This window comes from Vipera berus, assembly GCF_964194415.1.
Source record: "Vipera berus genome assembly, chromosome: 6".
Lineage (NCBI taxonomy): Eukaryota > Metazoa > Chordata > Lepidosauria > Squamata > Viperidae > Vipera > Vipera berus.
This window is the reverse complement of record NC_138208.1, coordinates 78096531-78110767: the sequence shown is the minus strand read 5'-3', so window position 1 is coordinate 78110767 and position 14237 is coordinate 78096531. Positions and strand designations below refer to the sequence as shown.

General features: G+C 36.2%; 1 protein-coding gene across 1 annotated transcript in view; it reads right to left on the bottom strand.

The window, feature by feature from the left end:
• The window catches only part of CECR2 (CECR2 histone acetyl-lysine reader), a gene marked incomplete at its 5' end in the record, with an annotated part of 98055 nt that overhangs the window by 24614 nt on the left and 59204 nt on the right, over positions 1–14237 (bottom strand). Inside the window, 5 exons of the mRNA XM_081330219.1 lie at positions 366–415; positions 2242–2343; positions 3012–3145; positions 5255–5438; positions 10373–10467. Of these exons, the coding sequence (XP_081186345.1) occupies positions 366–415; positions 2242–2343; positions 3012–3145; positions 5255–5438; positions 10373–10467 (565 nt within the window). The remainder of the gene's footprint in view (positions 1–365; positions 416–2241; positions 2344–3011; positions 3146–5254; positions 5439–10372; positions 10468–14237) is intronic.

Below are 14237 nucleotides of genomic sequence, written 5' to 3'. Positions count from 1 at the left end.
GATCCACTTAACAACTGTGTTAACAACTGCAGTGATTCACTTAACATCTGTGGCAAGAAAGGTCGTAAAAGACACTTAACAAATGTCTCACTTATCAATAGAAGTTGTTGTCTTAGGTCGAGGACTACTTGTACTGTAACGTTAAACAAATGAATATTTTTAGTAGTAGAGCAAGCAAACAGTCTGCATCTTTTCACTGTCAATTCCCGTTCCTTTAAAGTGGCAGGAACTTTATTACTAAACATGCAAAAAATACTTTTCAACTTATTTTCTAACTGTATGGAGTGAAATGAAGAAAACAAAGAAGACCCCTAGCTGCATTTTTATCAATTAGAACTCAACTATAATCCAAAAATTCTACTTACAATTTCTGGACTGTGGTTCATGAACAAGTGCATTGGCTTCTTCTTTCTCTCTGAAAACAAAAAGAAAAAAAAATTGCAAAAATTATAAAAAGGAAATTTCAACAAAGGACTACACCCAGGGCTAGAATAAATTATACCAAAAATAAAAACCCACAGCAGCTTTTAACTATATTTTACCTGTAGAAGTCAAAATATGAACTAGATTCTAATCCTATAGAACTCAATATTCATTATAAGCCTTTCATTGTCTTCAAAAAACAGTAGTTATAAGCGATTGGAACAAATTTTGAAAATGTAGGGATGCTTTTTCTTTCAAATAAATTCAAGCTCAGAAACAAAAAACTGATCCAAGCATAGTAGAACAATAGTAATGTCATCTGGGGCAAAGGTCCATTAACATCCTTGTCACTGTTTTCTGGGCAAGCTGGAAAAAAAGATCCAAACTACTCAGAAACTCAGCTAGTCAACTCTTATAAAAGATTAATTGATTATGAGTCCATGCACATTGCTGTTAGTCACCTTTTTCCCCCGTTTCCTGATTATAGACTTCTCCAGAGACTGAGTTTCTGCATAATATATCCCAGTTATAATAATTTGAACCTAGTGCTTTTCTGCCCAGAGTGAGAAATTTGGATTGATTTGTTCACTAATCCAATGTATTTGTTTCCTGGCTAATCACTGTATTTTTAGAAGCCTACTCAACCCCAAAGTTCCAAAGCAACAGTATACATTCTATTTTGCAATTTCAACGTTCATTTCCCTGGAATGTCACAGGGAAAACCACTGCATGCACAATTCTGATTTTTGTAGGTGTAAACATATCCCTGAATCTGAATACCTTCATGACTAATCTACCAAATGGTGTGGCCTATTTCTTGAGTGCTGGTTCCTTTGCTGTCACTAGATGATCTTGGTAAAGGTAGTCGTTTCCAACTCTAGGGGCTGGTGCTCATCTCCGTTTCAAAGCCGAAGAGCCAGCGCTTGTCCAAGGACGTCTCCGTGGTCATGTGGCTGGCATGACTAGATGCCAAAGGCGCACGGAACGCTGTTACCTTCCCACCGTAGTGGTCCCTATTTTTCTACTTGCATTTTTTATGTGCTAGGTTGGCAGAAGCTGGGACGAGTAACAGGCGCTCACTCTGCTACGCGGCACTCGGGATTCAACCCGCCAAACTGCCGACCTTCTGATCGACAAGCTCAGCATCCTAACCCACTGAGCCACCGCGTCCCTGGATGATCTTAGAAGAAGAAGAAGAAAAAAATCCACCACTCCAGTATCTTTATTGTCAGTTCTAAGGCTGATTGCTGAACCTTTTGTCAAGTTTGGTTTTCTTTATATTTTAGTTCCACTTTTTTCATTATGCTCTTTGACTTTCTTTACTAGAGCTTGTAGATCACTTGCATATTCAACTATAGGAACAGCGTCATCTGTTTTGGATGACCCTGCTGGGATTATATATTCTTAAAATATACCCCGAGTATTATTTACTCAACCTTCCCAGAAATAGCCCCTTGTCGCAAGGAGGCAGCATAGGAGAATCTGAGGGTATATGGCACACAGGGATGAAAAAGTATGTCATAACTGCCTAAGAGAGGAAGTGGGAATTAGGGAGGAAGGAAGGGAATACATTATTCTCGATTAATTACAAAAATGGCATATAAACGAGTCATACTTTACTTCATTCCTTTACTGTACCACCACTAACATTTTACATATACCCTCCAGCTTTTCTACAAATATTTAATTATAAGAGCTGAAAAATATAATTTAATTTTATTCTGCCCTGTATACAGTATAAATGTATTCTGATGAAGTAAGCACTGTTTTTATTATTGAGATGTGCAAATCAATGTTCCAATTATAATATTAATTTACCTTAAGATGTTCTCCACCATTTTTTTCCGTTTTGGAGGTCGCCCCCGTTTTTTTACTACCTTTCCAGGAATGTCTGGAATATTTTTGTGTATCTCCCATTCTCTGGAACACATTGAAATATTACACAAAAGAGCTAAATACATAATAATGGGCCTGGTAAAGCAAGAAGGTAAGGAGTGATCATTGACAATGAAAAGGATTGAAGTAGCAACTGTGAGCCAAGCTAGGGGACAATAACTCTAAAGAGGAGAAAGTACATAGCCAGATTTGGTGAAAAGTTAATTTGAGCACAACCCAACATTATGTTACATTAAAATATTTGCTTCCTTGGAAGAAAGTACAGGTGCTCTCCCCATTCAAATAGTTTCTTATGTGCTATGATAAGACTGTGTTTGAAATTAGTTTCCTTAAAAGAACCAGAGTACGTTAGTGGCTACAGTTGAACTTAAATTAGGAAACATGGATTCTAGTTCTGCCATGGTTTCATTCATTTTTCACTCAAGAATGGGCAGCCTTGGGATGGTAACTTTTCAAGCTTTAATTCCCAACATGGAACTGAAATGGAATTAAGAGTGGCCTAATTCATAGGTTGTTGGGAAAATAAACAGACAAAATAGTAAAGAACTCTGAAAACTGTATTGCTCTGATGATAAGGAATTTCATAAACATTCGCATCTTGTTGCCTTTGCAAAAATAGCTTCTTTTTAGATGTTTTTTTTCCTGGTATTCCAATCACCCTGTTTCCCTGCAGGCAAGAAAAAAATCTGTACCTGTCAGTAATTAGGTCTCCATTTGGTTTCACAGGTTCCTCTTTGTACATTCGTGTGCCATAAAAATACCAGTAGAGGGCACCATTACTATCCTCACCCAATGGTTCCACCCGGAGGCTGTCTGCATCCAAGCCCTGTGTTTGAAAGCACATACACATAAATGTAAGAGCTTGGAAGTTTCTTGTATTCATGTTAGTCATCACCACTGGCCTTTGGAGTAAGTTATAGAGATTCCGATCTCCGGCTTGCCCCCCAAAATGATCAACTGTTAACTGACAATGAGATTTATGTCCTGTAAACTATTCGTGAGAAAGAAACTTAATTTAAACCTGCTAATGCCTAGCAAAAAGTGGCCTCTTATCCCTTTAATAGTGAAGCAGCAGGTGGGGGCTCTCTCTTCAAGTGGCAGAATTCTAAAGTTCCACAAAGGCAATGCTTGGCTTCACCCTGCAAGCAGGTGCATCTTTTTCTACCACAGTTAGGCAGTAACAAGAGAAGCCACACCTGCTTAACTTATCTCTCCAAGGCTTTTGAAAGGGTCTCTCCCGATATAATGGTTGCCCTCAGAAGTCTGTTTTAGGGATTACTTCCACTAAGGCATTATGCCTAAGGAAACAGCCAGGCAGAAGTGGTTACATTTTTACTTTTTTTTTTTTAATAAAAGACACTATTCTCAAAACTGGATTCCTACTGAAAATGTACGAAGACACTGAAAATGTTTAATTCCATTTTTTTCATGCAGATTATTTTTAGAGGCAAAATTTTAAATGTTTCTAAACCAGCACCTGCGGATGTGATATCTAGCTAATAAACTCACTGTTATCTGTAGAATGTAGAGACATGCCGGACAAGTATTATAGCTCTCTTTCCCACCCACCCCCCAACTCCCAAACAAACAAACAAACATTCCTGTGTAGTTTATAATACTTTAGATGCCTCAAAGGCCACAAACCTCTAAACTAGTATTTGGGTAGCAAACAAATGCTATGCTCACATTTTTGCTTCTTCATTCCCTTCACCCTCACTATTTCATGCACATGGTTTGGTACGTACTATACTTCCCATTTTAATCAAGCCATGCTTTGTCATTTCATCTGATCTCCCAATACAGGATCAAATAATAGTTTGCCTATTGCTACATCACAGCAAATTGGAAAATATGTTTTAAGCGCAAGTTAGACAGCACATATAAATACAGCACTCATTCATGACCTTCCAAATGACATTCTGCAGCCACGGTGAGTTTATAAGCAATATCTTAATACATATGCCATTCTGGAACTGGCCTCAACAATGTTAGGGCATTCAAAATGGTATTAACTCACAAAAATCATTTTTTCCCCAAAGAAAGTTACTAAATATCTTCAAAGGCTATGTCTCTTCATGCAGATGTTATTAATTAATTACACAGTGGAAGGCTACAACTTAAACTTGACTCTACTTGCTATTACAATTCTAAAAACCATTTAGATCTTTTTAAAAGGCTCACTTAACCTTTATAAGCATTAGTTACAATGACTGTTATACTAAAGAGAGTTCTTCAGGTCATTGGCATCTCAATGGGTAACTAGCTATCAAGGACAATAGCAGTTCAATCTTCTCAATTCAAACCAGATTATTAATATGTTTCGCCTCCCTCACCCTGGGAGTACATCAGCCATGGCACTTATAATTGTTAATATATACGGCACTATAGAGATGTTTGAAAAAAATGACCCAATACATATACAAAGAAATATAATTAAGAGACAGGAACAAGACTCCCAATGTCAGGTACTTTCATTACTAATCATATACAATGGAGGATGCAAAACTCTGTTGCAATGGAGCTTATCTGATAATCCCAAAGAATGTTATCTTAATCAAGGAAGGATCTTTGAGGGTCATTGAGACATTAAATCTCCTTCCTTTGACTAAAACAATACTTGGACACCAATACAAACCACTGAGCCAGCTAAATGCAGACCAGAAAGTAATAAAATAAAACAAACTATTACATTAGTATTTTAAAGCATAACTTAAAATTTAAATAATCAGAAAAAATTTTATAGTCAGCTTCAGCTAAATTGTTCAACTTGGAAAATATTATACACCAAAAATAATCTTTAACATTTTAAATAAGGTTATTAGCACAAAGGAACTTGGAACATTGTTATACTGAATGTGATGCGATGCTTAATGGTGGGAAATGTATATTATGTTTTCAATGTTTCTCATCCAGCATCTGTCATCATCGAACATACCTTAAGCAGGTCAAAAACATCATCGGCATCAAGTCGGTAATCACAAAGACGATGTAGTATCTCCACACGAGTACGTAAGGGAAGTTCCTGAAAAGTACATTCTCGCAAGGGGTTGGGTTTTCCTTCTTCCAATTCCCAGCGATAATTGATTATATCTTCAAGATAGCCATGAAATGTCTGGGTTCTAATAAAGATAATAAATGGCCATACAATTACTATCTAACAGAATCTGACCTATCCATCATTTCACAGATGATTGCACACAGAAGGCAAGGAAGATACTTCCAGGTTAGTCCAGTTCCTTGTGCAAAATTAAACAACATATTTCACTTCTTTTTTTGCAGAATAATTTATCTAAAGCATAATAAAACTTGTTTATCTTTAAGGAGGCAAAATAATCTAAAGCTCATATAAACTATTTGATAAACTGAAGTTACCAATGATAAATGACTGATTACAGTCTATAAAATATTATTAGGGGTATAAAATTCTAAAAAAAATTACTTAAAGAAAAAATCAGTGGAAATATTTAAATTTATAGAATGATTAAAACCTAATTATCTTAAGAATTAATCTAATAAATTCAGAAAAAGCTTTCTATTTGATTCCTCTACACATTATATCTATTACTGAATTCTGACTTTGGGATGCAAAATAAGTAAGCCAAAAAATAAATGATTAAATGTATTATTTAGTCAACATGTTTGAATATCGTTCCATGACAAGAGCAGCAGAGCTTGCAAATGAGGTTCAAAGGTTTTTAAACTAATTGTTTATTGTAAGAGATAAAGTGCTAAAATATTGTAAGAGTGTAAACACTGAGATACCAAGATCTTAGATACCTAAAAGAGCTAAAATTACAGATTGACATATCTGTTAAATATTCTCCTTACTGAATGTTAATCTACCTAAAAAAACCCCATAAACTTTGACTTACTGTAATATGTGATTACACACACACACACATTAAATTTAAAAAGTATTTTAGTACAATTTATAATACCTACTGTGCTTTTCTGTAAATTAAATCTATAGGTCTCTCTAGTTTTATTTGTCAGGATAAAACAAGTAACCTCTGAGATTTCTTTCATCTAAGCTCACTTTTGCTATCAAAATCAAGATCTGAGAGCAAGCAGTGGCCTTTTCCTTTTTCAATTATTGAACAGATACCAGCAGATGTTTCACTTAAATAAACACATGTACTATTGTCTTTAGTTTGGCTCCTAGAACTAATATATGATATTAATGTGACCTATTTAGTTTTTATTACAATATATGGACTACAGCATAGGTATAATTAATTAGCAGGACATCTCCATATTTTTTCAAATAAAACTAAATCAAATAGAACTTTTCATCATTTTCTGCAATTCACAGAAATATCACTATATAAAATGAGTTAATCTGGACCAAACTTCTATTATTTTATTCAATGGTGACCAGTCAAAATATTTCCTTTTCTCCTCTTTTAAATCCTCAAGTAGTGGCTTGAACATGCTGAATTTCCAAATGCATCCAAATCAGAGAAACAATGTATGCACAAGTATGATTAACTTTTAAGTTCATATAACAGGATCAATCAAATAAAAGCAGCTAAAGAATTAGAAAGTATATTTAGTATGTGGCAGGAGAAATAAATTCACATTTTTAGCTATCTTCCCCAACTATCTGTTATTTTTTCATCAGAACAAAACTAGATAATATGAGAGAAGGTGCTAAATAGATTTTCTTTTAATTCTTAAGTCCTATAATATTAAATATTAGAGTCAGCTTTTGAGCCTCAAGAAGTGCAATATAGAATTGAAATTTTAAATTTACTCTTTCATCTAAGTAAAATAATTTAAATTATACAGGCAGCCCTACACTATTACTAAACTTCATTTTCACAAAAATGAAAGAGTCATGCTTCTATAAACAATTACATTTTTTTCACATATAAAATCCAGTGCTTTATCATTGGCTGAAACTGCTGCATCAGCAAACCAATTAAGACACTCCAGGTGATTTCCTCAAATTTCTAAACCCTCAGTGATAAATGACATACACCCTTTCTGAAACTACTAGTTAATGGGTCATCAATGTGATTGATGTAAAAAGAAATCTATTAAAGGACATTTTTTAACTTGGAATCCTTGTGTAACCAATTCCTTAAAATCCTGCTTCCATGTATTAGGATAGCATTAACTGCCCCCACCTTTGATCAAATTGCAAACTATTTATGTATTGTTCTTAGTTGTACTTGGAGCATCAATTAATGAACACTTTTATTTTAGTTAAATGTGTTTAAATCCAATTAGTTGATTAAATTTAAATTATATTATAAAACTGCATGAAGTAACAAAATGCAGAAAGAAAAAAGAATTTACAATATATTGCAACAATCAATTAGAAGAAATGAGTGTATATATTAAATATGCTCAATAGCGCTTTAAAAAAAAATCACAACTCCCCCCCCCACTTTAGTAATTTCTAAGAAAAAGCACATCCTTTTGTTAACTTTTTAATAATCTTTTAATTTTCCCCACATTTTATAAGAGCAAGTTTTAATCAACTGAGGTAGGAAGCACTAAGAAAGACAATGGCTCAATGATTGTGAGTTGCTTTTATTTTTATTAAAAAATAACATTTAAACACATTGCTTTCATATAAAAACCATTTCAGAAGTTTCTACTGGTATAGAAAAATTCAAAGAATATATCTCTTTAAATTAGAAGAAGATACATATAACATGTCTCTCTCTGAAGTAAGAGTGTTTTTCAAGTTGACAACCATGGTCAAAAATGCTTTATTCTAATGTGCTTGGCAATATTCTTTAGTAATTAGACTAAAGGAGTTTAAGTGACCTAAACCAGATATCATTAGTAGGTCAGCAGAAGCAACAACAACTGAATCAGGAAAGGGGAGGGGAAATCTAAGGAATGGTTAATACTCTCTTCCCTACAGCAATCCATCAAGCATTGTCAAAAATACCCCAGCTTGCTTCTGATTAAGGTCAACCTAATCTGCCGCAGGCCTGGCCTCAAAGTGCAACAATGAAGATATATATATATATATATATATATATATATATATATATATATATATAGATATATATAGATATAGATATAGATATAGATATAGATATAGATATATAGATATAGATATAGATATAGATATAGATATAGATATAGATATATATGTATGTATATGTATATGTATATGTATATGTATATGTATATGTATATGTATATGTATATGTATATGTATATATAAAACCAGGCCTGGATCCTGACTGGAGCAGCGGACCGGCATGCATATATACGTGCATAGCTTGACTCGTGTGAGCGGCCCATTGGCACACAAGTGTGCATGCAGCTTGTTGTGGTTTATAACTATTTTTATGTGACCACTGAAGCATCCCTTATGGTAACATGATCAAAATTCAGGCATTTGACAACCAGCGTGTATTTATGACAGTTGCAGGGTCATGTGATCATCATTGTAACTTTCCCAGCTGGCTTCTGACAAGCAAAATCAGTGGGGGAAGCAGATTCACTTAACAACTACATGATTCACTTAGCTGCAGTGATTCACTTAACAACTGTGGCAAAAAAGTCATAAAATAGAGCATAATTCACTTAAACATTCACTTAAACTTGCTTAGCAACAGAAAGTTTAGGCTGACTTGTCAGTGTAAGTTGAAGACTACCAGTACTTCATCATAGATATTGTATATTTCCAACATATACACTCACTTATACGTTCATTTATGGTTTAGTCACTAGATAGAGGAAATCTTGGCAAACCGAATGTTGGATTCATAAACATTTTCACTATTTCTTTTTGTTCTACAATGCTCTTCATCTAAACTATTCTGTCACCATGAGATACTAATGCTGGAACACAATTGTCAGGTCATTTATCAGGCTGATTCTTTAACTAGTAAAAGTCCAGATAGAGTAGTTTAGAAAAGTCAACTATCAACCCATAAATATTTGAAAACTGCCTAGATTTTCAAGTGAACACTGCCACTAAAAGAATGAAAAAGATCTCTTTCATCTTGCCTCTCCATTATTTATCCAGTTAAAACAGCAGCAAAGAAGCCTGTAATCGAGCTGTACTACAATGGTACAAAATGTACAAGCAAGAGAAATCACACATACCTGTTACTTTGAACTAAATTAACAATTTCCTTTCAGACTTACGCCTAAGTATAAGCATAAAGTTTTTTTTATTTGCATAACATTAAACAGGGAAAAGCCAACTAACAATAGCAGGTATCTAATAAGACTTAGTGTAGGCTCTGTGCTATTTATCATACACATAATAATTATCTTTTCAGATCTTTCAAAATATTAATTTACTCATCTCCTGGATGATTATGGACCAAAATCAGTGGAATTGTTGAATAATTAAAGAAAAAAACTGCAAACAGTGGCATTTAGCATATAGCAAGCAAGGTTCAATACAATGTTGTTCAATTAATCTCACCAGAGACAAAATAATATCAAAGCAGGTGTGCTTGTGTGTTGTGTGTATGTAAAATTAGGTCCAATAAAATTCAAGATTTCCAGTCTAAGTATTGCTCCAAGAGTTACAACTGCAACTGATATAATAACAGATTTCTTTTCCATAAGCATTCAATTTCATTCTGCAAGTCCAAATATTTCAATATTGTTTTTCCTCAATCCTCTAGCATCACCTGAGATGTCAAAATCAATGAACCAGATTTTATTCTTTCCATAACTATTCTATCAGGCATTATTGTTACAAAAAATTCCACAGCACAAACTTATGCAACATCTGTCTGTTCACAAACTGTAAATGGAAGATCAGGAACAGGGGAAAGCCTTACATTTGTTTGTTTGTGTAGTTGTTTAATTCTAAATAACTACAACTAAAAGAAGCTTCTTGAAAGCATCCAAATATTTCAGACCTGTGATATGAATCTGAAAGCAGCAGACAGAATCAAAGTAAAACAGTAGTTCTACACACACTTTAGAAGAAGAAAGAAGTTAGAATTCTCTTTATATATTTTTCTAGAAGTCTGCAAAAGGCTTATTTTTGCCAGAAGCATACAATTTGGGGGGAGAACATTTCTTAATTCTATATATGAATCTGTAGAATGAGACTACTCACGTAATATCACTGCGCTGGTAGCAGCCCTGAAGAAGACTAGCAATCAGGTCACTGATGAACTCCACATCATCATTGTAAAGAGCGGCTTCAAGTTCCTAATGAGAAAAAAAAATGATTAAATTCCTAAAATCCTTGCTGGCTGGTGAAAAAGGACTGGGTAATTACATGCAATTACAATAATTAGCATAAGAATCATAATTTGCATTGTTTCTACACTTTGGACAGCTTTTTTGCATCCTCAGTATCGCTTATCTGGTACCTCCTAAATGGCGGGATACAGGCAATAAATAATATGCTGGATTGCAAAGTAGTTTCTAGATAAAATAGTTTGGATAAAATAGCATAAGAATTCTTGGGGTAAAACTAAGTTTTGGTTGCATTAATGGCACACTGGCCAAAATGTGCCAAAATTGACAGGTACAACTAAGAACAAAAATGAGAAAAATTTTTAAAAGTGGTTTGGCAATTCAGAGATCTGAGTTTGAATGAAAACGATGAGAATTTGTTTAGAAAAAGATCTGTATTTTTTAAATGCATAGTCTATCTATTCATGTCATACATGGCAAAGAAAGGAATATAATTCCAAAAGCATTAATAATCTGACTTTTTGTAAGAGGAAAACTTGAGAGAATTAGTGAAAGATCACAAAAGTGAGAGATTGTGAATATACAGCAGACTGTTTGGCGGCAACATCAAGAAAAAAAAACCTGGGGGAAAAATGGTAATGGAAGAAAAAAAAAGTAATTGAAACAAGAATGAAAAGGAATTGCAAAGAAAGAAAATCTGAATATTATATGCAAAGTACAATAAGGGGAAAAAGTATTTGATCCCCTGCTGATTTTGTATCTTTACCCACTGACAAAGAAATGATCAGTCTATAATTTTAATAGTAAGTTTATTTTAACAGTGAGAGACGGAATAACAACAAAATCCAGAAAAATGCATTTCAAAACAGTTATAAATTGATTTGCATGTTAATGAGTGAAATAAGTATTTGACCCCTTCGCAAAACACTTAGTAGTTGGTGGCAAAACCCTTGTTGGCAATCACAGAGGTCAGACGTTTCTTGTAGGTGGCCACCAGGTCTGCGCACATCTCAGGAGGGATTTTGTCCCACTACTCTTTGCAGATCCTCTCCAAGTCATTAAGGTTTCAAGGCTGATGTTTGGCAGCTCGAACCTTCAGCTCCCTCCACAGATTTTCTATGGGATTAAGGTCTGGAGACTGGCTAGGCCACTCCAGGACCTTAATGTACTTCTTCTTGAACCACTCCTTTGTTTCCTTGGTGTGTTTTGGATTATTGCCATACTGGAATACCCATTCACGACCCACTTTCAATGTCCTAGCTGAGAGAAGGAGGTTCTCACCCAAGATTTGACGATACATGGCCCCATCCATTGTCCCTTTGATGTGGTGAAGTTGGCCTGTCCCCTTAGCAGAAAAACAACCCCAAAGCATAATGTTTCCACATCCATGTTTGATGGTGGGGATGATGTTCTTGGGGTCATAGGCAACATTCCTCCTCCTTCAAACATGGCAAGCTGTGTTGATGCCAAAGAGCTCGGTTTAGGTCTCATCTGACCACAACACTTTCACCCAGATCTCCTCTGAATCATTCAGATGTTCATTGGCAAACTTCAAACGGGCCTGTACATGTGCTTTCTTGAGCAGGAGGACCTTGTGGGCACTGTAGGATTTCAGTCCTTCATGGCTAATTGTTTTCTTGGTGACTATGGTCCCAACTGCCTTGAGATCATTGACAAGATCCTCCCATGTAGTTCTGGGCTGATTCCTCACCATTCTCATGATCACTGAAACTCCCCGAGGTAAGATCTTGCATGGAGCCCCAGACTGAGGGAGATTGACAGTTATTTTGTGTTTCTTCCATTTGCGAATAATCGCACCAACTGTTGTCACCTTCTCACCAAGCTGCTTGGTGATAGTCTTGTACCCCCATTTCAGCCTTGTGTAAGTCTACAATCTTGTCCCTGACACCCTTGGACAGCTCAGCTCTTTACCTGTATAAAAGACACCTGGGAGCCAGAAATCTTGCTGACTGATAGGGGATCAAATACTTATTTCACTCGTTAAAATGCAAATCAATTTATAACTTTTTTGAAATGCATTTTTCTGGATTTTTTTTGTTTTTATTCTGTCTCTCACTGTTAAAACAAACCTACCATTAAAATTATAGACTGATCATTTCTTTGTTAGTGGACAAACACATAAAATCAACAGGAGATCAAATACTTTTTTCCCTCACTGTATTAGAACAGACATCTCAAACATCACAAGGACAGAATATATTACAATTTTACATTAGGCAACATATTTTTGCTTTCATTAACTGTCAATAGTCATTTTAATTTATTAATTATTGTTCCATTATTGCATGTGAATAAATGCAGTCCATCAATCAGTACATTTTATATAATGTGGCCCATAAATACGTTTGAGTTTGATATCCTTGCATTAGAAGACAGATTAATCTCCCAGCATAATTAACCGAAATGGACATATGGAAAGATGATTTGAAAAATGAAATCACGAGTACTCTGAAAATATCAAAAATTATAAGGCTCCAAGTATAGATGGTATTAACTAGAAAAGTATGTATTTTAAATTAAATGCTGCCTGACTCCAGATTACTACAGGTAATTTACTTTATAAAATGAAAGACAACAAAATAAAAAGTCACACTTCTAGAATGAAGAAATACAATGCTCTCCAAAATATTAATTTATGGTTATGGTTTGCCCAGGTTCGCCTGGTGCGCCAGTTGCGGCCCTATCTGGACCGAGATGCCCTACGCACAGTCACTCATGCGCTCGTGACCTCCCGGTTGGACTACTGCAACGCTCTCTACATGGGGCTGCCCTTGAGGACCACTCGGAGGCTTCAGCTGGTGCAGAATGCAGCCGCGCGAGTTGTGATGGGGGTTTCCCGATACTCCCATGTAACACCTCTGCTCCGCGAGCTGCATTGGCTTCCAGTTGCCCTCCGGGTGAGATTCAAGGTGCTGGTGATGACCTATAAATATCTGGGATATTTGACCTACAAATATCTGGGATATTTGAGGGAACACCTGCTGCTGGCATCAAGCTCCCTTCGTCCTGTGCACTCCCACAGGGAGGGCCTTCTCAGGGTGCTGCCGGCAAAAGATTGCCGGTGGGTAACACCCAGGGGGAGGGCCTTCTCTGTGGGTGCGCCTGCCCTTTGGAACCAGCTGCCCGTAGAGCTCAGGACTGCCCCTGACCTTCGTTCATTCTGCCGGGACCTGAAGACCTGGCTCTTTGAGCTTTCCGGCCAGGACTGAGAATTTTAATTTTAATTTTAATTTAATTGGGTTTTAATTGGAGTTTAACAGGGGTTTTATACTTTATTCAAGGACTAAATTTAATTATTTTAATTGTTCTTAACTTTTGTAATTTGTATTGTTATTTTAAATACCGTATATACTTGAGTATAAGCCGAATTTTTCAGCCCACTTTTTGGGCTGAAAAATTCCACTTCGGCTTATACTCCAGTCAACAAAAAAACTTACCGAGGACTTGTGCGCGGCCGAGGCTTTGGTGCTTCCGGGATCGCCCGCACCTCTCCCAAGCCACCGCCGTCCGAGACCTGCCGAAGTTTGGGGAGGTTTGGGGAGGTGCGCGCGCACCTCCCCAAACTCCGCGCCTTGCCTGCCTGCTTCTTTCCGCAGCGGAAAGAAGCAGGCAGGCAGGGCGCGGAGGAACGGAGACTTGCCGACGTTTGGGGAGGTTTGGGCGCCTCCCCAAACCTCGGCAGGTCTCCGTTCCTCCGCGCAGACCTGCCGACGTTTGGGGAGGTTTGGGCGCCTCCCCAAACCTCCCCAAACCTCGGC